Source organism: Pristiophorus japonicus, chromosome 4 (assembly GCF_044704955.1).
Source record: "Pristiophorus japonicus isolate sPriJap1 chromosome 4, sPriJap1.hap1, whole genome shotgun sequence".
Classification (NCBI taxonomy): domain Eukaryota; kingdom Metazoa; phylum Chordata; class Chondrichthyes; family Pristiophoridae; genus Pristiophorus; species Pristiophorus japonicus.
Window position 1 is genome coordinate 87,120,813 of NC_091980.1, and position 27,970 is coordinate 87,148,782.

The 27,970-nt window shown below is 41.8% G+C and overlaps 1 protein-coding gene across 7 annotated transcripts in view; it reads right to left on the reverse strand.

Moving 5' to 3' along the window:
- crebrf (creb3 regulatory factor) overlaps window positions 1-27,970 on the reverse strand; it is a 79,612-nt gene that overhangs the window by 20,822 nt on the left and 30,820 nt on the right. For 4 of the 7 annotated variants that reach the window (XM_070878408.1, XM_070878406.1, XM_070878409.1 and 1 more), the window contains exons 3-6: window positions 27,357-27,482; window positions 23,628-24,684; window positions 21,109-21,306; window positions 10,351-10,540 (exon numbers count right to left, since the gene is read on the reverse strand). In XM_070878408.1, coding sequence (XP_070734509.1) covers window positions 10,351-10,540; window positions 21,109-21,306; window positions 23,628-24,684; window positions 27,357-27,482 — 1,571 coding nt within the window. Of the gene's footprint in view, window positions 1-6,488; window positions 6,560-9,962; window positions 10,541-18,949; window positions 21,307-23,627; window positions 24,685-27,356; window positions 27,483-27,970 lie in introns of those variants that run through there. The other 3 variants (XR_011593020.1, XM_070878411.1, XM_070878410.1) reach the window with 3 other exon arrangements.

The window sequence follows — 27,970 nt, forward strand, 5'->3', positions numbered from 1 at the left end:
CAGGTGAAACAGCGATTTACTTGTACTACTTTCAATTTAGTATACTGTATTCGCTGCTTACAATGTGGTCTCCTCTACATTGGGGAGACCAAGTGTAGATTGGGTGAACGCTTTGCGGAACACCTCCGTTCAGTCCGCAAGTGTGACCCTGAGCTTCCGGTCGCCTGTCACTTTAATTCTTAACTCCACTTTCACTTTGACCTCTCCGCCCTCAGTCTCCTACACTGTTCCAACGAAGCTCAACGCAAGTTCGAGGAAGAGCACCTCATCTTTCGTTTAGGCACTTTACAGCTTTCTGGACTCAACATCGAGTTCAACAATTTCAGAGTGTAACCGCTGCCTATCTGTAAACTCAGATCGTCCGTAAATTTGGATACATTACACTCGGTCCATTCATCTAGATCGTTAATATAGATTGTAAATAGCTGAGGCCCCAGCACTGTTCTTTGCGGCACCCCACTAGTTACAGCCTGCCAACCTGAAAAAGACCAGTTTATCCATACTCTCTTGTTTTCTGGGTCCGTTAACCAATCCTCTATCCATGTTAATACGTTACCTCAAATCCCATGATCCCTTATCTTGTGTAATAACCTTTTATGTGGCAAATAGCGAATGCCTTTTGGAAATCCAAATATACAACATCTACTGGTTCCCCTTTATCTACCCTGCAAGTTACATCCTCAAAAAACTCTAATAAATTTGTCAAACATGATTTCCCTTTCATAAAACCATGTTGACTCTGCCTAATCATGTTATGATTTTCTAAGTGCCTGATACCACTTCCTTAACAATGGATTCCAGCATTTTCCCGACGACTGATATCAGGCTAATTGGCCTGTAGTTCCTTGTTTTTTCTTTCCCTCCTTTCTTGAATAGTGGTGTTAAATTTGCTACCTTCCATCCACTGGGACCGTTCTAGAATCTAGGGAATTTTGAAAGATCAAAACCAATGCATCCACTATCTCTGTAGCTACTTCTTTTAGAACCCTAGGATGTAGGCTGTCAGGTCCAGGAGATTTGTCGGCTTTTAATCCCATTAGTTTCTCTAGTACTTTTCCTCTACTTATATTAATTACATAAAGTTCCTCACCCTCAGTAGACCCTTGGTTCCCCACCATTTTATGTATGCTTTTTGCAATTTCTATTATGAAGACAGATACCAAATATTTGTTTAACGTTTCTGCCATTTCCTTATTCCCCATAATAATTTCTCCTGACACTTCCTTTCAGGGACCAATGTTTACTTTTGCCACTCTCTTCCTTTTTACATATTTGTAGAAGCTCTTACAATCTGTTTTTATATTGCTTGCTAGTTTTCTCTCATAGTCTATTTTTACCCGTACCAATTTTTTGATCATCCTTTGCTGGTTTCTGAAACTCCCAATCCTACTATTCTTCACAACGTTATAAGCTTCTTCTTTCAATCTAATGCTATCCTTAACTTCTTTAGTTAGCCATTTTGGCCTTGATGGGAGTGCAGCGTAGATTTACCCGAATGATACTCTGACATCAAGGGTTAAGTTACGAGGAGAGATTACACAAATTAGGGTTGCATTCCCTAGAATTTAGAAGGTTAAAGGGTGATCTGATCAAAGTTTTCAAGATATTGGGCCCAAGTTTCGAGCCACGCCTAGAATGGCGCAGTCCCGACCTGGACGCCCGTTTTTCGCGCCACAAAGTGCGCCTAAAAAAAACCTCTGTATTCTCCACCTCCCTGCAGGTCCTCTGGCCCTCGGCGCAGCGCAGTAGGAGCTGTAGGGGACGGAGCCAGGTCCTTGCGCTGAAAACAGTGCCGGGACCTCTGCACATGCATGCTACAGTGGGCACGCAAGTGCAGTAGCTCCAGGCGCCCAAAACTGTGTGGGAGGGGCCGAAGCAGGCAGCCCCTGGCCTCACTGGGGCTGCATGCATAAGGCTCCTCCCATGGCCAGCTCCTGCTTCCTCCCGACCCGACTCGACTCGCTTCCCGCTTCCCGCCCCCCGCCCCCCCCCCCACTGGATCCGACACCCGCTCCCCCCCCCCCCGCCTCTGGACTGGATCCGACCTGACCTCCCTCCCCCCGACCTGACCTCCCTCTCCCCGACCAGAACCGAACCTCCCTCCCTCCCTCCCACCACCCCCCCCGACCCGACCCAATGCCACCTACCTGTAAATCTGGTGCTGGGGACGGGCCCTGCCCGAAGTCTCGGGCCCGGCCTGTTCAGCCTCCCTTCCCATTCTCCTTCCCCCCCCCCCACCCCCAATCTCCTTCTCCCCCACCCCAATCTCCTTCTCCCCCCCCCCCCAATCTCCTTCTCCCCCCCAATCTCCTTCCCCCCCACCCATCTCCTTTCCCCCCCCCATCTCCTTCCCCCCTTCTCTCCCCTTTATCCCCCCCTTCTCTCCCCTTTATCCCCCCCCTTCTCTCCCCTTTATCCCCCCCCTTCTCTCCCCTTTATCCCCCTTCTCCCCCCCTCCCCCCTTCTTCTCTCCCCCTTCCTCCCTCTGCTCCCCCCCTCTCTCCCTCTACCCGCCTCCTCCCCCTCCCCTCGCTGTCAGAAACACAGACACTGACAGACAGAGAATGAGAGATACACAGACAGACAGAGAGATAGAGACACTGACAGAGACACACTGAGTGGGGCATCCCAGCACGCTGCTGGAGGGCTCCCGGTGCCGCAGTCAGTAAGTAGAAAATGTTTTATTTATTGATTTTAAAAAATATATTATATCTTATTAATTTTTTTTGATTGATTTATTGGTTGATTTATTGATGTATTTATCATTTATTATTGATGATGGCTCTTTATTTGTAAAACTGAAGTGTTTAATGTTTGTAAACTTCCCCTTAAACCCCCCCCACCATTCCCTACGCCTGATTTGTAACCTACGCCTGATTTTCTAAAGTGTAGACAAGGTTTTTTCGAGTGTACAAAAATCTTCACTTACTCCATTCTAAGTTAGTTTGGAGTAAGTTTTCACTCACGAAACTTTGAAATCAGGCGTAAGTGGCCGGACACGCCCCCTTTTGAAAAAAAAATTCTGTTCCAAAGTGAAACTGTTCTAACTGACTAGAACTGGAGCAAACTAAATGACGAGAATTCCGATTTCTAAGATACTCCGTTCTACACCTAAAAATCAGGAGCAAATCATGTGGAAACTTGGGGCCATTAAGGGGAACATATAGGGTAGATAGAAATAAACTATTTCTGCTGGTTGATGATTCTAGGAATGGGGGGGGCATAGTCTAAAAATTAGAGCCAGACCTTTCAGGAGTGAAATTAGGAAACACCTCTACACACAAAGGGTGGTAGAAGTTTGGAACCTCTTCTGCAAACGGCAATTGATGCTAGATCAATTGTTAATTGTAAATCCAGTTTTTTATTAACTAAAGGTATTAAGGGATATGGGCCAAAGGCAGGAATATGGAGTTAGGATGCTGATCAGCTATGATCTCATTGAATGGCAGAACAGTCTCAAGGGGCTTAATAGCCTACTCCTGTTCCTACGTTCTTAAACTGTACTAAAGCAACTTTAAAAAAAAGGCTGTTTTTGTAAAAGTTAAATCTGTCAAGTCCTCCCTGTTCCTACACCAGGCCTGCCATGTTAGAATAAGGTCAGTATGAGATGGTCACTCTATATTAACGTTGACCTGTTGTTTAACTCTTACCCTTGTAATGTACTGTATAGAGATGGGCAACTAGCTCACTGTTCCTGCCTTCATACGTGACCCGAAATAAAAGGGAGACCAGTAAGATTCGCTACACTTAAAGCTGCCAAATAGTAAGCTTCTTTTTTTAGAGACAATTCAACAGTAAGTTATTTAAATCGCATTTCTATGCATAAAAATGAATAGAAATATCTATGAAAATAAAGCATTTGCTTGTCCAATGGCTCAACTAGTTAATGCAATGAGTAGCGATGCCACATTGGCCCGAAACTTCCCAGGTTTGATTCCCAATCTGTGCTCAAGTTAGCTGATCTGAGCCATAGCAAGGCTTTCACAGCCAACATAGATTTGTAACGGGTAGGTGATGTCTAATGAACCTAATTGATTTTTTTGAGCAAATGACTAAAGTAAAAGACTGAACTGTCTATGCATGTAATTTATATGGACTTCCAGAAGACATTTGATGATGTTCCACATAAGAGACTGTTAGCTAAAATTAAAGCTCAAGGGGGAAGAAATTCGGTCGTGCCTCTGTTGCAGCATTAATCCAGGTGGAGCGGTACTTTTAGCGCCTTAAAAATGTTTGCGCATCCCGCCCAGAAATTCATCAGAATCTGTTGAAGAGCTGACAGGGGCGATAAATCAGCCGTTGCACACCAGAGGTGGGGGACGATAACGAAAGTTTGGTCGGTACACTTTGCAGACCCATTGCACACACGAATCAGATACCGGGAAAAGCCGAGTCTTAAAGGCGCGGCATAGTAATGTACCCATTGAAGTTTTAGAAATTACTTTTTCGCAAACTGAACTGTTGTCTGTCTGCCGCTGCAACCTCGGGAGGCTCACCACTGTGCTCTGTGTAAACGTTGCACTGACTGCGGCCTCCGAGGGATGCGATTCCTCATCTCTTTAAGTAACCACCAGTTAACGACTCTGCAAGCCCGTACCGACTGTTTTTCCAGACATTGTTATTGGTGTGCACTCAATGAGGCGCACGCACCGAATTTACAGACCGGGCGCACCAGGATTACCTCATGATCAGAGTGATAGTCAGCAGCCAGGCGCTAATGGTTTGCACCCGACGAGCCTCTAATGAATTTTCCGTCGGGGCGCTAAAAGCTGCACGCCTGCTCGCTAAGCTCTAACGCTCGCATTAACGACCCGTCTGGCTGCTAACTGAGGCTATAGACAACCGAAAATCCAGGCCAAGGAATTGAAGGCAAGTTATTGATTGGTTGAGAGATTGATTAGATGGCAGAAGACATAGAATAGGGATCATGGGTATGTACTCGAATTGGAAGGAAGGATCCCACAAGGATCTGTGCTGGGGCCTCAACTATTCACTATATTTATTAATGACTTAGACAACGGGAGCATAAAATTACAAAGTGACATTGACAGATTAAGTGAGTCAGCAAAACTGTGGCAGATGGACTGCAATGCAGGCAAGTGTGAGGTCATCCATTTTGGAACAAAAAAGGATAGATCAAAATGTTTTTTAAATGGTGAAAAGCTGGGAACAATGGAGGTCCAAAGAGATTTACACAGATCACTGTACACAGATCACTAAAATGTAGTGGTCAGGTACAAAAAATAATCAAAAGGCTATGGAATGTTAGCATTTATAACTAGATACCTAGAATATAAAAGGAGGGGCGGTGTTGCTGCAGCTATACAAAGCCCTGGTTAGACCACATGTGGAGAGTTGTGGGCACCGCACTCTAGGAAGGGTATAATGGCTTGGTCGAAGCACAGTGCAGATACATCAGAATGTAACCAGGGTTCTAAGGGTTAATTATGAGGCGAGCTTACCTAAATTAGACTTGTAGTCCCCGAAATATAGAAGGTTAAGGGGCGATTTGAGGTTTTTGAAAGGAATTGATAGGGTAGATATAGAATAACTTTTTCCACTGGTGGGGAAAGTATAGGACAAGGGAACATAACCCTAAAATCAGAGCCAGGCCATTTCAGGAGAGAAGTTTGGAAAAGTTTCTTCATGCAGAGGGTGGTAGAGATGTGGAACTGACTCCCACAAAAAGTAGATGTAGCTCAATTAATAATTTTGAATCTGAGGGCAATATATTGTTGCTAGCCAAGGATATTAAGGGGTATGGAGCCAAGGCAGGTGGGTGAAGTTAGGATGCAGATCAGCCATGATCTCATTGAATGGCTTGTTAGGCTCAAGGGGCTAAATGGCCTACTTCTGTTCCTAGAGTCCTTACAATTGGCCTCAATGTCTTTTTTTTTTAAAAAAGATAGGCAGGAGAAAATCAGTTTGGATCTCACTTTTGCTTACTATCCAGCAATCTCTGTTTAAAGTATGCTTGTGTTTAGACATGGACGAGGACAGAATCAGCCTGAGCTGTGATGCTCCTTCCCTCAGTTGTTGAATAACCGGTTCAAACGCACTGCCTGGGTTTACACAGAATGTACAGAACAGTAACCCAGAGAGTGTCTTCAGAGAAAAGAAATGGGGAGAAAATTGGAAGGAAAACAACGAGAGATCTGTGCTTCAGTTTTAAATGCATATTTTACATATATTATACAGCACAGAACCAAATGTGACTGTAAACAAAAATGTGTGATTTATTAAAAAGAGCCACAATTTTCAAATGTTGGTTGAACTTTTATCTCCTCTCATTGGTTTCTCAACAAAAACAGATTCCAGCTCGTTTGTTCTGCTAACCAAAAGCAGTTTCTATTTATTAAACATATTAATGATTAGAAGTTTTAGCAATGAAAGTCAGACATAGCATGCAAACTTACACTATAAAATGTAGTTTAAGAAATACTATGTCATCAAAACTGAATCTCCTTGGAATAAAGATCATTACTCACCTTTAGAATAATGTAGTCATCATTTTCTGAAAAGGTACACTCCACATCCCAAGGGTAGGTAGCCTATTCAACTGGGGGAAAAAAAAAATAAAAAAAAAATTACAGGGCTGTGCCTCCGCTACTACTGCGTGAAGTTCACCAACACTCCTGGCAGAGAACAGAGTTAGGAACAAAGTCCTTTTGACAGCAGCTTTAAATCTACAGTAGCCGTAGGCTCAAAAGGGACTGGGGTGGGGTTGCATCAGGTTATACAGCACAAAGATCCCATGCTTGGACCAAGCACTTAGTTGGGGTCTTGATGTGGGGAGAAAAATAAGGAATGGCTTTCCAAAGAATTTCCTTCCACTAGGGAATGAAAGGCAGAGATAGATTATGCAGAGACTTTCATGGAGTTGTGCTGAAGTCCTTCATACAGCAATTCCAGGGCATAAATGAACATTCGGGCTATATCACGAGAGGAGACCAAATTTAAGGATCAGAGGCAAATAGTTAATAGCCTAGACAGATTGCAAATGCTAAAAGTTGAAGAAAGGTATTACAGCAAAATTCTGTCACTGACAATTTAAGTCTCTTGGAAGAAGAGTCGCCGAAAATAAGGTTTTGCCCATTTATTAGTGACAAAGAAAAGCTCAAGTGGACTTACACGATATATATCAAGGCTGAAGCTGAGTTGACCAAGTATTTGAAAGACAAAATGGTGAGCCAAAGATGGCTCCGAAATGTCAAAATCGTACAACTGCATTCTCTTGTCCCTTCATCAACGATTGTGGGGGTGGAGCAGAGTAAAAGAACAATCTTAAGAGGCTTTCCTGTCGAGTTTGATTGCCACTTAGAGGACATTATGAAAGGACAAACCCGAAGAATAATAATGATTCGAAATATTTTTAAAACTCCAAGCCTGAGTTCAGCTGTTTATGCTCTGTCTAGCTGTATCACGTAATGCATTACTATCATCACGGCACAACTCTAGTAAGTAGGTCGTCTGCTAGAGATTTCAATCTTCACCATGAACAAAACAAAGTATTCATTTTATTCAAGTAGCTTATCTCAAAGAACCCTCAATTTAGGCCTAGCTACGTGCGTTTTAAGTAAGATGTTTGGATGATACGTAGCCTGCCGTAGCATTAACCGGTTTCTGTCTCTCAATGAACTGCTCAGTGTCCAGCACGCCATCCAAACGCAGCACCAAAAATGGGGTTAGACTGTGCTCCAAGAGAGGAGAACATGAGGCTGCAATGATGCCCTCTCCCCCAATTACAACATTATTTCTACTTTATTTTGGATGTTCAGCAATCACCATTTTTCTTTTTATCTCCATTTGTAAAGTTTTTGTAAGGTTATGGGAAGTTAAAATGATCTGCATGAATGGGTGGGTTTAATCCCAGAGACATCAGATTATCCATGAACAGTCAACAGGTTAGCGAAAGGTTTCAGACTACTCTGCTTTCTGTAACAAGAAATCTGCTTTGATATGGAACCAGAAGATTCAGTTCCAGGTAGGAAAGAATCCCAGAGTGCTAGAGATTCCGAGAACAGTATGGTGCTATTAGCATTACTTTTGAATCACGGAAAAGAACATAGATCATAATTTCTCTTTCTGGGGAAAATAGTGCCAAGGGTTGGCAGGAGGAAAATTCCCAAAGTAGTAAAAGTCTTCACCATCTGAGACTAGGATTTGCCTTAGGTGAATATCGATAAGCCTCTAGTGAAGGCTAAAAGTGTACAGGTGATTCTGAACCTTATAAATGCCACATATGCTTACTATTTGAAAGCAAAAGTAGTTTCTGTAGCAATCCATGATGATGCCTTGTGGAAGAATGCATCTTGGGAGGTTGATGGCAGCATACTTTCTGAATGAGAATAATAACTATCACAAACATTTTTTGAGGAACTTCTTCCGGTTTAAGACATCACAAGTAGGTTTGAATACCTCTGTTCTTGTGGAAAATAGGAGATGAAAGGAACAGAATTTTCACCTTCATTGCTTTAAAGCATTTTGCAAATTGCATGAGAGCATAAGTTGTTTCGAATCTTTTCGACTTTGGTGTCCATTTTTAACATGACCATTATTGTTCTTTGAAAGGGTACAACACAGCTAATGGTTTTCCAGATCCTGCTATTGGTGAGCCTGTCCCAATCAGAAGCAGATGTGACAACAGCGCCAGGGCCCTAGCATCACTGGAAGGGATTGTGACTTTATTCTTCTTGTGAAGATTGCAGATGTCTATGCCTGAGTGAAGCCATTTACAGCTTACTGAAAACTGAAGCCTTCAAAAGATTTATTTTTTCTCAATCGTCTGTATAGGTTTGCCTTTGGACTCAAAGCCAGAGAGTGGCTTTAATAACTTACCTGCTGTGCCCAGGCTTCATGAATTTCTCCTGTTTTGTTTCCACAAATACTTCAGTTCTTTAACAGTGTCAAATTTTGAATGTCCATGAACATTCCTGAGTGCGTGCATCAGCATAAGCCAAGTACCTCGGCATTAGAATAAACCAACACACAGATAAAAAAACTCCAAACCAATAGTGGAAGATAAAGCCTTCTATATCCAGCTTTCTGCAGTGATGCAAGATAGGATCAGATGCAGCTGCCTTTTGGCAACTCTCTATGGTCAGCTCTTACAATACATTTCCTCTGTGACTTAAATCAGTACATGCTCTTTTCAGAGACTACATGGATTCATGGCCAATGCAAATTTATTACTTGGAGATATGATGGACCAAAAATAGGTGCATCATGTTTTATTTTTTCCTATTTCTCATCCTACAATCCAGGTCTACAGCTGAACAGTGGGGAAACACAGCTTGAGCAGTACTGGGAAAAGCTTAGTAAATGACCTAGGAGTAGCCTTTTCCACAGAAACTTCCGGTTCCTCTGTTATATGCCTGCTTTTCCTCTCAGAAGTATGCTAAATAAGAAGACATGTTGAATGAGAAGAAGATCTGTAATGTAGTCAATCTGAATGGCAGAACTTCTTTGATACCCATCTGTATTTTGGATGAATGATGATGCTGTAACCTCTGGTTTATCCTACTGCAGAAATACAAGACTTCACACATAGTGTGATCAAGACAACAGCACTGGCTACAGCATATATACTTGTTGGTGATAGAGAAGGACTTTATGCAGCTGATGCAGAATTTTAAATTCAGCTAAACAAGATACCTATATTGAATTTTCTTTCAAAAGTAAGAAATTTGGGCCATCAAGGCAGTAAAAACAAAGCGTTGATTGAGAAGACTCCTTATGCGATGCAACAAACATAATGCAACGGGTGTCAATGGTAGGAGGAAAATAACTGAAGATGGATGCCTGGAGGTGCCCCTGTATAGTGCAAGTATCACACAGTTACATTAATATCTAAAAGGGACAGGTGTCCCTGTGATTTTCCCAGTTGGATAGGCCACCTATGTGTACATATGTGGAGTAGAATCAATGAAGATAATACAAAAAAAATGAGCTTCATCTTTCAATTATATTAGAAAAACTGTTTTTATTAACATGTCCAAAACAAAACCTTTTCCAAATAACCAACTTTCAGATAGAGAAAGGTGGGGTAATTTAGCATATGGGTAGAATGAAAATGTGGTGTGCTGTATTTAAGTCACAGCATTTCACCTCTTTTGCACAAAAAATGGTAATGGGTGGATATGGAATAGGTAATTAGAGCTCTACCCACCCTTCTGCAAAATAGATAACATTTATTTTTTATGGGGATGAGGATACATATCAATTTTTTAATAAGATTGAAACATATTTCTGGTATTAACAAAATGTTTAAACAAATTTGGTTTCAATTATACAGGACTGACACTGTATATACACAGAACTAACATTGCTGTTTAGAATTCTTCTCATTACCTGGATGCTAGTTTGTTCTTCTCTTTTCTGGATCTTGGTCTGGCAGTTAATGGTAATTCACTTACAGGTGTCAGATCACTAATCACCTTGTTTAGTTTTCTAAGCTCATTTCCAATCTGTAGTAGTTTTCTTGGATTCGGAGTCAAGTCTTCCACATCTGTTCTGCGAGACTTCTTCACTAAATATTTTCCTATTTTGACAAGAACGCATATCATTAGCTTATCCAAAAGCACCATAATTCTATGAAACGAAACACTTTGGGATACAGTACATGAGTAATTTGAGACATGACGGAAGGCAAGTGTAGCATGCTTGGGAAGAACAAGAGACTGTGGACCTATAGCTCCCAAAGCTCTACACCACTGGGATTTTCCTTGCTTCATCTCTCGCTCTGTTGTAGACTAATGATAAAAATTTATTGCTATGATTAATCAACAACTCCATTATCATATTATACTCCACCAGGATGGTAGAAGGCAAACTAGATGTAACATGGCATTTTCCGTCTAGCAATTTTGATGTTCTTAAAAGAACAAACGCAACAACTACAATTAACTAAAGACTTCTATTATAAACTTTTCAGGATGCTAATTTAAAGCAATTAAAGTTCTAATTTGGGATGATCAAAAATAAAGTTCCAACAAGAAACTTTTGAACAGGACAATTTTAAAATTATTTTAAACCATTTTGGTGACAGTGTGACTTATCACCAAATGACACCTTGGTCTGTCTCCACCTACTCCTCCTTTAAGCATCTTACCTTGTTTGACCCCTCATAGAATCATAGAAATTTACAGCACGGAAGGAGACCATGTCGGCCCACTGTCTCCGCGCCAGCCGACCAAGAATGAGTGATCCAGTCTAATCCCACTTACCAGCTCTTAGTCCGTAGCCCTGTAGGTTATGGCACTTTAAGTGCACATCCAAGTATTTTTTAAATGTGATGAGGGTTTTTGCCTCTACCACCCTTTCAGGCAGTGAGTTCCAGACACCCACTACCCTCTGGATGAAGAAATTTCCCCTCATATCTCCTATAAATCTCCCCCTAATTACTTTAAATCTATGTCCCCTGGTTGTTGACCTCTCTGCCAAAGGGAAACAGGTCCTTCCTACCCACTCTATCCAGGCCCCTCATAATTTTGCACACCTCAATCAGGTCTCCCCTTAGTCTCCTCTGTGCCAAAGAAAACACAGACGCAGCATCTCCAATCTTTCCTCATAGCCAAAAATCTCCATTCTTGTAAATCTCCTCTGCACCCTTTCCAGTACAATCAGATCTTTCCTGTAATATGGTTACCAGAACTGCACACAGATCGCCAGCTTCGGCCTGTTTTATACAGTTCAAACATAACCTCCTTGCTCTTGTATTCCATGCCTCGACTAATAAAGGCAAGTATTCCATATGTCTTCTTAACCACCTTATCTACCTGGCCTGCTACCTTTAGGGATCTGTGGACCTGTACTCCAAGGTTCCTTTGCTCCTCTACACTTTTCAGTGTCATACCATTTAATGTGTATTCCCTTGCCTTGTTAGACCTCCCCAAATGCATTACCTCACACTTATCCAGACTGAATTCCACTTGCCACTGTTCCGCCCACCTGACCTGTACATTGATATCTTCCTGAAATCCGCAGCTTTCTTCTTCATTACCACACAGCTTATTTTAGTGTCATCTGCAAACTTCTTAATCATACCCCCAACATTGAAGTCCAAGTCATTGTACAGCACAAAAAGCAAGGGACCCAGCAACGAGCCCTGTGGAACCCCACTGGATACAGCCTTCCAGTCACAAAAACACCCATCAATCATTACCCTTTGCTTCTTGCCTCCAAGCCAATTTTGGATCCAACTTGCCACTTTGCCCTGGATCCCATGGGCTTTTACTTTCGTGACCAGTCTCCCATGTGGAACCTTATCAAAAGCTTTGCTAAAATCCATATACACTACATCATATGCACTGCTCTGGTTACCTCCTCGAAAAATTCAATCTAGTTAGTCAGACACGACCTTCCCTTAACAAATCCATGCTGATTCTCCTTGATTAATCCATGTCTTTCCAAATGAAGATTTATCCTGTCCCTCAGGATTTTTTCCAATAATTTTCCCATCACTGAGGTTAGCTGACTGGCCTGTAATTACTCGGTCTAACCCTTTCTCCCTTTTAAAACAAAGCTACAACATTAGCAGTCCTCTGGCACCACACCTGTAGGCATAGAGGATTGGAAAATGGTCAGAGTCTCTGCTATGTCCTCTTTTGCTTCTCAACAGCCTGGGATACATTTCATCCGGGCCTGAGGATTTATCCACTTTCAAAGCTGCTAAGCCCCTTAATACTTCCTCTCACAATGTTTATCTCATCTAATATTTCACACTCCTCCTCCCTCATTGCAAAGTCTGCATCGCCCCTCTCTTTTGTGAAAACAGATGGCAAGTATTCATTAAGTATCATACCCACATCTTCTGCCTCCACACAGATTTCCTTTGTGGTCTCCAATAGGCCCCACTCTTTCTCTAGTTATCCTCTTGCTCTTAATGTATTTATAAAACATCTTTGGGTTTTCCCTCATTTAAAATCATAAACATTTTTTCCACAGATACCTTCACTGCTTTCCTCTCATCCTCTGTGATTGCAACCTCCAGCTCAATTCATCATACTCTCTCTCCTCTGAGTTCCCTGCCTTCCTATTCTCCCTCCATATAAACTCCCCTACCCATGTTCACATCCACCCCCTTGACCTAGCCATCTCACGTGGGCTCGCTACTCCCATTGTGTCAATCACAGATAAGGCCATCTCTGATCACTTCCTTGTAGAACTCCCCACTCGTATCCCCCTTTCCCCTCCCAACCCTATACTCTTCTCTGTCAGCCCCTGGAAAAAACTGCTCCCCAATTCACTTACAACTGCACTTCAAAATCCCAAGTGTCCAGCCTTTGGCCCTCAATTCACAATATTTCTGTAGCTACCAATATGCTCAATCACAGCCTCTCCTCCACCTTTGATACTCGAGTTCCCATTAAAACAATTACTCTCTCTCACACCATAGTCATTCCCCCTGGTGTGGCCCTCATCTCCGTTCCCTTAAAAGTCCAAGAGAAGCAGACTTGAACGTTTATGGCAGACAACTGATCTGGCTAAACCACAAAGCATTATTGGGTCCTGCTCTCCTCCATCAAAACTGCTCACTATTCCAGGATCATCCTGGAATGCAAAGATAACCCCAGCTTCATTTCTCTACTGCAAGCCATCTTCAACCCCTCTTCCCCTACCCCCTCACCTACAACAATAAGTGCGAGGAGCTCATAGACATCTGTCACTAAGATCCGTTCATCTGCTTCTGCGCTTCTCTTTCTTCCCCGAGCCCACCGGGCCAAACTTCCTCTAAGATTCCCCTCTGTCCTGGTGCTGAAGGCCTATCTTTCGCTTATTTCCCATCTCCCCTCACGCCCTCTGTGAGCTTATCTTGTCCAGGAGACCCATGCAGGTACAACAAACAATTGAGAGAGCAAATGGCATGTTGGCATTTATTACGTGGATTTGTGTACAAAAGTAAAGACGTCTTACTGCAATTATGTAGGGTCCTGATGAGACCACACCTGGAGTATTGTGTACAATTCTGGTGGTCTTACCCAAGGAAGGATATACTTGTCATAGAAAGTGTGCAACGAAGGTTCACCAGACTGATTCCAGGGATGGGGGGATTGTCCTATGAGGAGAGATTGTGTAGACTATGCCTATATTCTCTAGGGTTGAAAAGAATGAGGGGTGATCGCATTGAAACATACAAAATTCTTACAGGGCTTAATAGGGTAGATGCAGGGAGAATGTTTCCCTAGCTGGGGAGTTTAGAACCAGGGGTCAGAGTCTATGAATAAGGGGTCGGCCATTTAGGACTGAGACGAGGAGCAATTTCTTCACTCATAGGGTTGTGAATTGTTGGAATTCTCTATTCCAGAGGGCTGTGGAAGCTCAATCATTGAGCATTTTCAAGAGATCGACAGATTTTTGGATATTAAAGGAATCAAGGGATATGGGGATAATGCAGGCAAGTGAAGTCGAGGATGGGGAAGCAGGCTGGAGGGGCCAAATGGCCTCCACCTGCTCCTATTTCTTATGTTCTTACGCTCCCTCAACCCTATTCCCACTGAAATGCTGACAACCCAACTTCCTTTCCTGTTAGCTGATGTTAACAGTAGTCCTCGGGTACTGTTCCCCCTCCTTCAAATCTGCTGTCATCACTCCACTCATCAAAAAAAAAGACAACCATTGACCCCTCCATCCTTAACCTACTGCCTCATCTCCAGCCTCCCTTTCCTCTCAAGTCCTTAAATGTGCTGTCGCCTCCCAAATCCATGCCCATCTTTCCCGGAACTCCAGGTTTGAATTCCTTCAAATCAGGTTTCCGCCCCTGCCACAGTATCGAAACAGCTCTCATCAAAGTCACAAATGACATCCTATGTGTCTGTAACAATGGTATCCCTCCTCGTCCTTCTTGACCCGTCGGCTGTCTTTGACACTGTTGATCACAGCATCATCGTCTAATGACTCTCCACAGTCATCCAGATGGGTGGGACTGCACTCGCCTGGTTCCATTCTTATCTATCTAGTTATAGCCAGAGCATCACCTGCAATGGCTTCTTTTCCCACTCCGTACCATTACCTCTAGTGTACCACAGGGCTCTATCCTTTGCCCCCTATTTCTCATCTACATGCTGCCCCTCGGCGACATAATCCAAAAACACAGCGTCAGTTTCTTCAAGTACCCTGCGACACCCAGTTCTACCTCACCATTACCACGCTCAGCCTCTCCACTGTCTCTAATTCATCACACTGCTTTGTTTGACATCCAGTACTAGATGAGAAGAAATTTCCTCCAACTAAATATTGGGAAGACCAAAACCATTGTCTTTGTTCCCTGCCATGAACTTCATTCCTTAGCCACCGACTCCATATCCCTCTCCCTGGCAACTATCTGAGGCTGAACCAAATTGTTTGCAACCTTGGGTGTCATATTTGACCCACAAGAAGAAATTCCGACCACATATCTGCGCTATCACCAAGACCGCCTATTTCCACCTCTGTACATCGCCCGACTGCAGTCCGTCTCAGCTCATCTGCTGCTGAAACCCTCATCCACGCTTTTGTTACCTCTTACTTGACCATTCCAATGCACTTCTGGTTGGGCTCCCATTTTCTACCCTCCGTAAATTGGAGGTCATCCACAACTCCGCTGCCTGTGTCCAAACTCGCTCCAAGTTCCGTTCTATTCTTCCTACCAAAGTGAATAACCTCATATTTCGCCACATTATACTCCATCTGCCATCTTACTGCCCATTCACTTCTTGGAACAGGGAAGGTTAAGAGTTGACCTAATAGAGGTTTTCAAGATGATAGAAACATAGAAAATAGGTGCAGGAGTAGGCCATTCGGCCCTTCGAGGCTGCACTGCCATTCAATGAGTTCATGGCTGAACATGCAACTTCAGTACCCCATTCCTGCTTTCTCGCCATACCCCTTGATCCCCCTAGTAGTAAGGACTAAATCTAACTCCTTTTTGAATATATTTAGTGAATTGGCCTCAACAACTTTCTGTGGTAAAGAATTCCACAGGTTCACCACTCTCTGGGTGAAGAAGTTTCTCCTCATCTCAGTCCTAAATGGCTTACCCCTTATCCTTAGACTGTGACCCCTGGTTCTGGATAGAGTCGAGAGAGAGAAAACTATTCCCTCTGGCAGTGGGTCACTAACTAGAGATAATAGATTCAAAATTATGGGAAAAAGATCTAGAAGGGAGATGAGAAGGGATTTTCTCAGTCGGAAAGTTGATGGAATCTGGAACACTACCTGAAAAGATGGTGGAAGCTGATTCTATAAATAATTTTAAAGGGGAATTGGACAGGTTCTTGAGCATGAGGAACTTACCGGGGTTACAGACAAAAAGACTTGCATTTATATAGCACCTTTCACAACCACCAGAGGGGAGATGAGGAAACATTTCTTCAGTCACTATTGTAATGTGGGAAACACGGCAGCCAATTTGCACACAGCAAGCTCCCATGAATAGCAATGTGATAATGACCACATAAACTGTTTGTGATGTTGATTAAGGTCCTAGGCACTGGGGAGAACGTCCTCTGCTCTTCTTCAAAATCGCCATGGGATCGTTTATGTCCACCCGAGAGGCTTAACATCTTATCCAAAAGCTGGGGGGGGGGGTGGGGGGGTGTTGGGACTCAGCAAAACTGGTCTTTCAAAATGCTAACTGGTCTTTCAAAATGGCCTCCTCCTGTGCTGTGGGTTTCTGTGATTCACCCATCACCCCTGTGCTCGCTCATCTACATTGGCTCCTGGTTAAGCAACGCCTCAATCTTAAAATTCTATCCTGGTTTTCAAATCGCTCCATGACCTCGCCCCTCCCTATCTCTAATTTCCTCTAGCCCTATAACCCTCAGGAGATATTTGTGCTCCTCCAAGTCTTGTATCTTGAGCATCTCAGATTTTAAATCGCTTCACCACTGGCGGCCGTGCCTTAAGTTCTGGATTTCCTTCCCTAAACCTCTCTTACTCCTCTAAGACACTCCTTAAAACCTACCTCCTTTTGCCTCAGTGGCTCCTTATGTGGCATGGTGTCAAGTTTTGTTTGATAACACTCCTGTGAAGCGCTTTGGGATGTTTTACTACATTAAAGGCACTATATAAATACAAGTTGTTGTTGGCAGCAACAAGAAATACAGAAATAGATTTTTTTTAAACTGTCACAGCAGCTATCTGCTCACATTCAGTTTGGTAATGTTGCAACTCTCGTCAATTCAGAGGAAGAACTTTAATAAGAGACCCCTGAAAGATGATTTGTGTGGCAATTTATATGGCTATGTAACAAAATATAAATTCATCCTCTTGGACCTGGATATCTTGTATGAATTTTTTTTTGAAAAGTGGCAGTAAGCCAGTCCTAAAATGACAACATTGATGATTGTTCTCTATATAGTACCTTTTCTATATTTTACTTTATGAATAAATTAAATCTAAACCATAATTTATCATGAATAAAAGTGTGTGCCATTTTCCATCATGCAAATTGACAAAAGTTGTAGTTAGCATGCTTCATATTCTTCAGTAAGCAATGTATTACAATCAGATGCTGGACTCAGTGCAGCACTGAATAAAGATGCAGGTTTCACTTGAGAGACTAGATCTGCTTATGAAAACTGTCATCAAGCTATTAACACAAGCAGAGATATTAGAGATGCCTGAACTGTATCAGGCTAGTTCCAGTAAATCAGCATTAACAAGTTTTTCTTTCCTCGCTCTCCTAAAGGTGATGACCCTCACTGGGTTACCATTTCATTAGTACCATCAACCTTGCATTATCTTGCTCAAGTGATCATTCTTTGAGTCTACACTAAGTGTTATCAGACTTTATGACCATGAAGGGCATCATAGCTGAACACGAAGAGCAATTCCAGGGCCATTAATAGTTTCCTGCTGGAATTCTACAATCCGTTAATGAAAAATTCTAGCTACAAGATCTTGAAACAAATGAGTACTAAGGATAATCTGCCTAGTGATATCCAAAACTAAACCCTTGTAAAAGGGAGTTCTTGAAGTTTTCATTTCTTTAGTAGGCTCAGAATTAATGGAAAAAAATATTTGGAGTTCCAAAACAGAGATTAAGTAATCAAAACTCAGGGTAGATAGAAGAATGCTACAATTGAAAGAAGTTTTCCACTATTTGTAAGTGCTTTGTGAATCCTCTAAATGCTAATGCAAATGGTTCTGCATTTCTCTCTTCTGTGTGGTGCCACGAATATTCTTCATGAGAAGGTATTATATGCCTTCAGCCGTCTTGCTTCCACAATCTAGAATTTCCTCCCTAAACTACTCCTTCACCTCCCTCTCCTCAAAAAGGACCCTCTTTAAAATCTACCTTTTCAACCAAGCTTTTGGTCACACCTCCTAGTATCTCCTTCTTTGGCTTAGCATCCATTTTTTCCCTATGCCTGTGTGAAGCACTTTGGGATATATTTTCCCCACATTGAAGGTGCTATATAAATGCAGGTTGTTCAAATATTTGACATCTGTGGCCAGTCTTCCAGATGTACAACCAGAGAATTCAGCAACATATTGCTATCATGAACAACTTCTGGTTTTATCTGTTCAAGCAATATAGCTCTAATATGGGTCGATCCATATGTTCTTTTGGAGACAACAAAAATAACAGCCGAGCATGAAGAAACTTCCCCATGGTTTCAGATAGAAGCAGATTTCCTGCTATTAAATTCAAAACTTCTCAGGAATGCTGAGTACTGAAAGAAAATTATCCCATTGAAATGAAACTCTCAAAAATAAGAGTATAACCTTCTTAGATAATCTCCTTCAGCCACAAATCTGACATGACAGCCATCCTTGTTGGAACAATCCCCCAGTGGTATTCCATCCAGTGTTGGAAAAAGAATGTTGGACAATCACTGTTAGTGCATCACAATTGGTGACAGAGAGCCCCTTTGCAGGCTCTGTTAACTGATTTCTTCAGTGATTACCATTGCAACAAAGGGTTGTTAGTCCGGCAACAATAACTCCCTTATGATTCACGTGCAACTGGTTTTTATAAAAACATGTTTTATTACACTGACTGATTTACATGAAATGATATGCAAATAACACAACCTGGTTCTCAGGCTCCATCTACCTCGAGAGCAGTCTGACCCAAGAGAATACAGGTCCCGGAGTGATCAGCTCCAGCCCATCCGCACGGCTGCATGGCTCCGGACCTTGAGAAGCTCTGCCTTAAATGGGGGAACAGGTTCTATTCTTATACTATAATATAACCTTGGTCTTCTTCACCTAGAGAGCGGTGAACCCGTGGAATTCTCTACCATAGAAAGTTGTTGAGGCCAATTCACTAAATATATTCAAAAGGAGTTAAATGTAGTCCTTACTACTAGGGGGAATCAAGGGGTATGGCGAGAAAGCAGGAATGGGGTACTGAAGTTGCATGTTCAGCCATGAACTCATTAAATGGCGGTGCAGGCTCGAAGAGCCGAATGGCCTACTCCTGCACCTAATTTCTGTGTTTCTATGTGCTTATGTAATACATAGGTAGGTTGCAATTTTAGCTAAGGCTGCATTTTTAGTTCTAATCTTTTCAGCCTTTTCCCTTGTTCTACAAGCATTGTTTGTTATACAGTAAATGTATAAAGATGTTGGGCAAGCAGTGTGATAACTCCCAAATCTTTATCTTCTACTGTATGTGGTGTCTTGGCAACTGGGCTATCATCGGGTATGAGCCTTTTTCTGGACCTGGATGTTTCCATTCTCTGCCCGTGTGTTTCCAAACTGTCTGTTGTTGATGTAGAGACAAGATTAAGATTTCCCTTTCTCCCATATTTGCTCTATCACTAAAAATGTTAAAAGAAAGGAATACTAGGATAGATTGACTTTTTAATCACCGTAAAACATTCGAACAGGCTTCATGCCTGGCCTTTTGAACCCAGATGTAAACAAGCCACTTTGACTTGAAAAGAACCCTCATTTTGAATCCAGGAGAGATGGAAACCACTTTAGAAGCTAGCCTCTCTTTTGAGATCATGACATCAAGTGGTGGTGTGCCATTAAACACTCTTCTGATAGCAATTCTACCTTATAATGAAGTCAGGCCTGTGTTGGGAAATTGTATCCCAGTACCAGGTACTGTTAAAACAGCCTATTGCCATGAAATCCTGGGATATAAACCAGATAAGATTAGTCAGGTCAAGGATAATTTTAGCAGCCACACGATGTGATATGCAACTACCTCAGTTGGTGCTCGAAGTTTCAAGGATACTCTAAAGGTATCCTTCCATGCCTGAGGCCCTCTCTTATGGAGCTCCTGAGATTTTTTTTTTTAAATAAAGATTTGGCTCAACATAACTCCAAGGTTCACTCACATGGAAAAGTGCAAATGGCAAAATTCCAAGGTTGAAGATAATCCTTTGGTTACAAAATTTTTGGCTTTCAAGGCAAGGTCAATGACAACTGCGTGTAGGCGTTTGAAGCTATGTAAGGCAAGACAATGAAAACACTCTGAAGGAGCATACTTCTGGCCATTTCTTTTGGAAACACCCAACAGGAGTTACAAAATTTGAAACCGGACACTGCTCTCCATCAGAAAATGATATTATTGACCAATAGCGCTTTAACACAGAAAACAATTGCACTTCAATTGGAGATCCAACATTGAATTTGATGGTGGTGGTGTTGGTGATGATAATGATGGGGTGAGGAGGAAGTCGGGCAACAGAAGCAAAAAAGGGAGAGAAAACTTTTGGAAGCTTTCCAAGGTGGCTTTCAGCTAATTCATTAAGGATCCCACGTTAACTAAAAAAAACTCAAGCTATTCATTGTGCAGAATATTGGTAATAGTGTGAGCAATGGAAGAAAATGAATCCAGAAAGGAGTATAAGTTATATAGCACGCAGGCAAAGGAATCATACAACTCTTGCAAAATTGTTAAAAGGCTAAACTATTTAAAGGGGTCAGTGCTCCCTTTTTCTCTGTTCTGGCAATGTAATATACTATTGTCCATGGATAATGAACAACTGAAGAAGAATGTGCAATCTGGCAAAAAAGTAGATAAAACATTCAGACACATTAGCCAACTGCTTAACAGACTAGATTGTACTTGTATTTTTTCAGAGTTCAGATACTGGGTTTCAGACATGGATTGTTTCAGTAAGCAAAGCCAGTCATTTACAGCACTCTTAAGTTCCTTCAGCTTACCATGGTGTAAACCGTTTTTCTGATACATATTACTGGGCAAAGTATCTCTATCCCATTCAGAAGGCTTTAACATGCGATCTTGTTTAGGTGGTGGAATCAGCTGTTCACTGTACTCCCAGAAGTATCTTCTTTTGCTCCTTTTTCTAGAAATACCTGTCACTGCATCTTTCACATCTTCTACAGTGTCATTTTCATATCCTGTATACAAAAACAAATGTTTACAGTATTGACAATCTGAAACTACCACCATAAGAAAATCACATCAATGCATTACAGTAGAGGAACACAGACAAGAGCATTTTCTTATCGATATACAGGTGCAGCGTCGAGGTTCCAGAATCTGGGACAATCGGTGGTAGGGTCGTCCGGAATCCGTAAAATATTCCAGAATCTAGACCAGACGACTTCGGGGCCACGCTGCTGTCCGACCTCGGGCCTCGCCGCCACTCCCCTTACCTCGGGGCTTCCTCGGCGGAGCCCCACCGGACACGAACAGCTCCTCCGTGGGGCTGGCCCACCCGACGACAACCTCCTTGGCGGGAATTTCCCCCTCCCTTTTTGATATTCCAAAGTCCGGAAATATCCGAACCTGGGCTCGGGTATTTTCGGATCCATGATGTCAGAAAGCAAATCGAAAGTCCGGAAAAGCCCTCAATCCAGAACGGCCTCAGTCCCGAATTTTAGGCGCTGCACCTGTACTATGTAAAACCGAAATTGTTTCAGTCACACTTATAAATTTAAATTCCTGACAACTGAAATCATCTTTGTCAGCTCAGTGCCCACTCTAGCAATAAAATACTTCCTATAATTAGGTGGTCAGAATTTCACACAGTACTCCAGATGGCGTCTGATCAATATCAGGTATCAATGGGCAGACAAAAGGAGGAATTAAATTTCACCAGGAGAAGTGCGAAGTGATACATTTTGGTAGGAAGACTGAGGAGAGGCAATATAAACTAAATGGTACAATGTTAAAGGGGAATGCAGGAAGAGAGAGACCTGGGTGAATTTGTACAGAAGTCTTTGAAGGTGGCAGGACAAGTTGAGAAGGCGATTAAAAAAGCATATGGGATCCTTGGTTTTAATAGAGGACTAGAATACAAAAGCAAAGAAGTTATACTAAACCTTCACAAAAGACTGGTTAGGCCTCAGATGGAGTATCGTGTTCAATTCTGGGTATCACACTTTAGGAAGGAGAGGGTGAAGAGGAGATTTACTGGAATGGTAACAGGGATGACGGACTTAAGAGTTATGTGGACAGACTGGAGAAGCTGGGGTTGTTCTCCTTAGAGCAGAGAAGGCTAAGAGGAGATTTGATAGAGGTGCTTTTGATGGAAACAGTTTATCTTTCTTCTATTGGCAGAAGGTTTGGTGATCACAGGACACAGATTTATGGTGAGTGACAAACGAGCCAGAAGCGACATGAGGAAACTTTTTTCATTGTTTTAAAAATAAATAAATAAATGAATACAGAGTTGGAGAAATGGAATGCATTGCCTGAATTTAATAGTAACATTCAAAAGGGAATTGGATAAATAATTGAAGGGAAAACATTTACAGGGCTATGGGGAAAGAGGAGAGTGGGATTAATTGGATAGCTCTGCCAAAGAGCTGGCATAGGCACGATTGGCCAAATGGCCTCTTTCTGTGCTGTATCATTCTATGATATACCAAAATACAACCAACCTCCTTTTATTTGTACTCTATCCCTTTGTCAATGTAATTTGGTACTTCATTTGCACTTAAAAAAAGAAACCTGTGCTAATCATTTCTTAGATTTAGTCAGTATAACTCCTTGAACTTTATTCTGATCAATACTGTACAACTATTCCATTTAACATATATTCTCCCTTTTAGTTACTTGCTCCCAAATCACTTATGTTACACTTTCTTATATAGAACTGTAAATGCTACCTATTGGTCCTGTTGCCTTCAAAATATAAATCTTTCTGAATCTGACTGCACTGTTCCACATTATTTGCTTTGCATTTCAGCTTGGAATTATTTAAATAACCTCCTGCCAATCATTAATTTATATTTAAAAAAAGCAATAGGCTCTGTAACAGGGTCCCATACCAAATCCTAAGAGGAAACCCTGGTCTAGAAAAATTCATCTCGAGTGGTGACACAAAATGGGAAGTATCGGATCAGATCGGCCGCCTGTTATACACAGCGCCTGACATTCAGTTCCATCGCAGTCACTAGCAGCGAATATCAGGTGCTGTGTATAATGGGCTGCCGATCCAATACTGCCCGCTTTGCGCTACTGCCCGAGGCAAATTTCTAAGTGCCTATAATTTGACAACAACCTGAACCCAAAGCTCTATATTTCTACAGGTACATGAATGCTGATAGAGTTAGATGAAGCAGGGTGGAAGGAGGCTCATGTGGAGCAGAAACACTGGCATAGACCAATTTGGCGGAACGGCCTGTTTCTGGTCTGCAAATTCTATGTAATTTAGTTTGTGATAGGTTAAACATTATTACTATTCCAGTTTTACCACAATAATCTCAAGTACCTGGTTCAGAGAAGGTGTCACTGACATCATCGTCTTTGTCTTCCTCCTCGTCATCATCTTCATCTTCCTCATTATCACTGTATTCATGCTCACTGCCAAATCCTTCATCATGGTCCTCATCATCCTCTTCATCATCGTCATCTTCTGCCTCCTGCTCAATACTAGGAGACTGTTCATTCAAACCATCAGAAACAAACAAAGAATAATTGTGCTCTTCCTTTTTCTGGGTGTGATCAGAGACAGGTGGTGATACCATTTCTACTGTTTCAGGTGGAGTATACAGGTCATTAGCTTCTTTGAATACTGTGGGCGTTTTATTGGAGTACAGACCTTCTGCACTCGTTTTCTCTAGTTTCCTGACTGCAGCTCCAATATCACTACAACATGAATCATCTGGTAAGTCACTGTGCACCTGGGTTGCACCCAAGGTTGATTTACCAAGTGGTGCTGGATTGATCCAGACTTTAGCTTTTTTAACAAAGTCTTTGTTGTCCACATGAACAGACCCTATTTTGGTGTTAAGGGGCTGAAGTCTGTTGCTATTGTCCACAGTTGCACTTGAAGAAACAGATTTGGCTACTTTTTGGGTAGTCTCAGGCAAGCAAGCATCTATACAGGGACTTCTGGCAGATGACACTGGAGGTGTTGCTCTGTTTGCTGAAAGTTTTTTACCAGCCAGAGAAGAGGTTAATGAATTCTGATTTAAACTTTTTAGTAGATCGGGATGATATAATGAATCTAAAACAGGCTGTGAATCTTCACAGTTTAGCTGGGCCAAAGTTGGGGTCCTGCTGATGACCTCTTCATTTTGGTAAGGACTGGAAAAGTCATCTAGCCCAAGGAAATCCACTTCCTTAGTTCCCCAAATATCATAGCTAGTTAATTTGGTGTATTTTGTCAAATCTTCCCAGCATGTGTCCCATTGCTCCCAGTTTGAAGTATAGGAAGGATCTGAATCTAGTAGTTCATTTAAAGGCTCTAAAATGTCAATGTCTTTACAGTCTCCCAAAGTAAGAGAATCATCACGAGAGCTGTGTGTATAAGTCATCTCTCTATCCTGAAAGAAATGAAAACATTCTATTAAAAATATTACATGGATTGGGACAAACAAAACTAGAATTAATTTCATCACAAAAAAGTCTCACCATCCTGCCCATTAGACAGAAGTAGGTTTTATAATTTAATTGAAAACAATGACATACAATGTAGCCAAGATTAGTGGGAGGCCAGAGGATTGGGAATTTTTTTTTAAACCAGCAAAGGACAACTAAAACACAGAGAGAGAAGATGGATGATGAGAGTAAACTAGCAAGAAATATAAAAACAAATAGTAAGAGCTTCTACTGGTACATAAAAAGGAAGAGGGGAGCTAAAGTAAACGTTGGCCCCCCAAGAGGATGAGACTGGGGAATTAATAATGGGGAACAGGGAAATGGCAGAGACTTTGAACAAATATTTTGTATCGGTCTTCACGGCAGAAGACACTAAAAACATCCCAATAATAGATAATCAAGGGAGGGGGGGAACTTAATACAATCACTAAAGAAAAAGTACTCAGCAAAATAATGGAACTAAAGGTGGACAAGTCCCCTGTACATGATGGCCTGCATCCTAGGCTCTTAAAAGAAGAGGCTGCAGATATAATGGATGCATTGGTTGCAATCTACCAAAATTCCCTGTAGTCTGGAGAGGTCCCAGCAGATTGGAAAAGTGAAAATGTAACGCCCCTATTTAAAAAAGGAGGGAGACAGATAGCAAGAAACTACGGACTAGTTAGCCCAACATCTGTCGTTGGGAAAATGCTGGAGTCCATTATTAAAGAAGCAGTATCAGAACATTTGGAAAATCATAATGCAGTCAAGCAGAGTCAGCATGGTTTTATGAAAGGGAAATCATGTTTGACAAATTTGCTGGAGTTCTTTGAGGATATAACGAGCAGGGTGGATAAGGGGGAACCAGTGGATGAGGTGGATTTGGATTTCCAGAAGGCATTCGATAAGGTGCCACATAAAAGGTTACTGCACAAGATAAGAGCTCACGGGATTGGGTGCAATATATTAGCAGGGATAGAGGATTGGCTAACTAACAGAAAACAAAGAGTTGGGATAAATGGGTCAGTTTCCAGTTGGCAGCCACAGGGATCGGTGCTGGGGCCTCAACTATTTATAATCTATATTAATGACTTGGACGAATGGACCGAGTATAATGCAGCAAAGTTTGCTGATGATTCAAAGATGGGTGGAAAAACAAGTTGTGAGGAGGACACAAAGAATCTGCAAAGGGATATAGACAGGCTAAGTGAGTGGAAAAACATTTGGCAAATGGAGTATCATGTGGGAAAGTGTGAGGTTATCCACTTTGGCAGGAAAAACAGAAAAATAAAAAAGCAAATTATTTAAATGGAGATTACAAAATGCTGCAGTACAGAGAGACCTGGGGATCCTTGTGCATGAAACACAAAAAGTTAGTACGCAGGTACAGCAAGCAATCAGGAAGGAAATTGGAATGTTGGCCTTTATTGCAAGGGGGATGGAGTATAAAAGCAGGGAAGTCTTGCTACAACTGTACAGCATTGGGAGACCACATCTAGAGTACTGCGTACAGTTTTGGTCTCCTTATTTAAAGGGGGATATACTTGCATTGGAGGCAGTTCAGAGAAGATTCACAAGGTTGATTCCTGAGATGAAGGTGTTGTCTTATGAAGAAAGGTTAAGCAGGTTGGGCCTATGCTCATTGGAGCTTAGAAGAATGAGAGGTGATCTTATTCAAACACAGAAGATACTAGGGGCTTGACAAGGTAGATGCAGAGAGGAGGTTTCCATTTGTGGGGGAATCTAGAACTCGGGAGCATAGTTTAAAAATAATGGGTCGCCCATTTAGAACTCCGTTGAGGAGGAATTTCTTCTCTCAGAGGGTTGTAAATCTGTGAAATTCTCTGCCCCAGAGAGCTGTAGCAGCTGGGTCATTGAATATATTTAAGGCGGAGAGAGACAGTTTTTTGAAAGATAAGGGAGTGAAGGGTCATGAGGAGCAGTCAGGGAAGTGGAGCTGAGCCCAAGATCAGATCAGTCAATGGCAGAGCAGGCTCGAGTGGCCGAATGGCATACTCCTGCTATTTATGTTCTTAATCAGATTATTATTGAATTACAATTGGAGGATATGGATACAGTTGATCCAACTGCATTCAACATTCTTAAATTGTGAACGAACAGAGCCACAACTAGGTTACTGGTCCCAATGGGTAAAGAAATCCTAGCCATAGACAAAAAAAAATGCAGATTTAATTTATAGTCTGTAGTAAATTGGCTGATCTTAGCTGGGCCACTACCTTAGCTGTATCCCAGAATCAGAGAGGCAAACAAAAAGTTAGCCAAGGTTTCCCACTCTCAATTGCTCTTCAATCAACGCTACTAGAAAATGCTGGTATACGGACTTTAAAACAGACAGAATCAGGCTTTACTGTGATCTCGCTCCCAAGGCTGAATAGCCGGCAAACACTTCTCGTCTCGAACTAAATATGAAGAATGGCCAGTTACGCAAGGTACTAGAGAATGGCTGTCATCCATGGAATTATACTCCATCAAGAGCTAGTGCCTTCAGGACAATAGGAGAGACACAATTGGCAAAAAAAATATTGGCTAACTACAAAAAGTAAAAGCAGGAGGTAGCAAGTGAAACATTCAGAGTAAACAGCAAGTTGTTGATTTACTTATACAATACAAATCTTACCAATTCGTACATGAAATCAGGATCTGAATTATTCCCCAACAAATCTGTACTGGTTAAGGCCTGGTCTGGAAATGTGCAGTTACGAAAGGCATCCCCAAATGGAGGATCCATTCCGCTGACATTGGGCTATAAAAGAATTGGATACCCGAAGCATTAATAGAGTAGTAGTTCATTAAAAAAATACTTTTCTGTACACAACTGAGATTTATTTGGAGTAATCATGCAGTTATCAATATTAAACTGTCTTGCAAATTATGACAGTCAACAATGTATGTTGCTCCTTTTTCTTGTTCCCCTGATAATTAAACTTCCTATCCTGAATTTTGAAATAACCACCCATGCCAAAAATATAACATAATTGGCAAGTCCTACACATTGCAAAATTATAACAAAATTCAAATACATTATGGAATCAAACCCATTGATGCATCACCTGAAACTGCCAGAATTCAATTTACCTGCGAGCACTTAACAGAAAATCCTTAAAGTATCTGTGGAAGATCTTGAGGTGAAAAGCAGGTACTGGAATCAGCACTTTTTCCCAACCTACAAAATCAGTATAGAAACCTGGTTCGGACAATTGCGATGATTATTTTTCTTCCCAATTGCCAAGT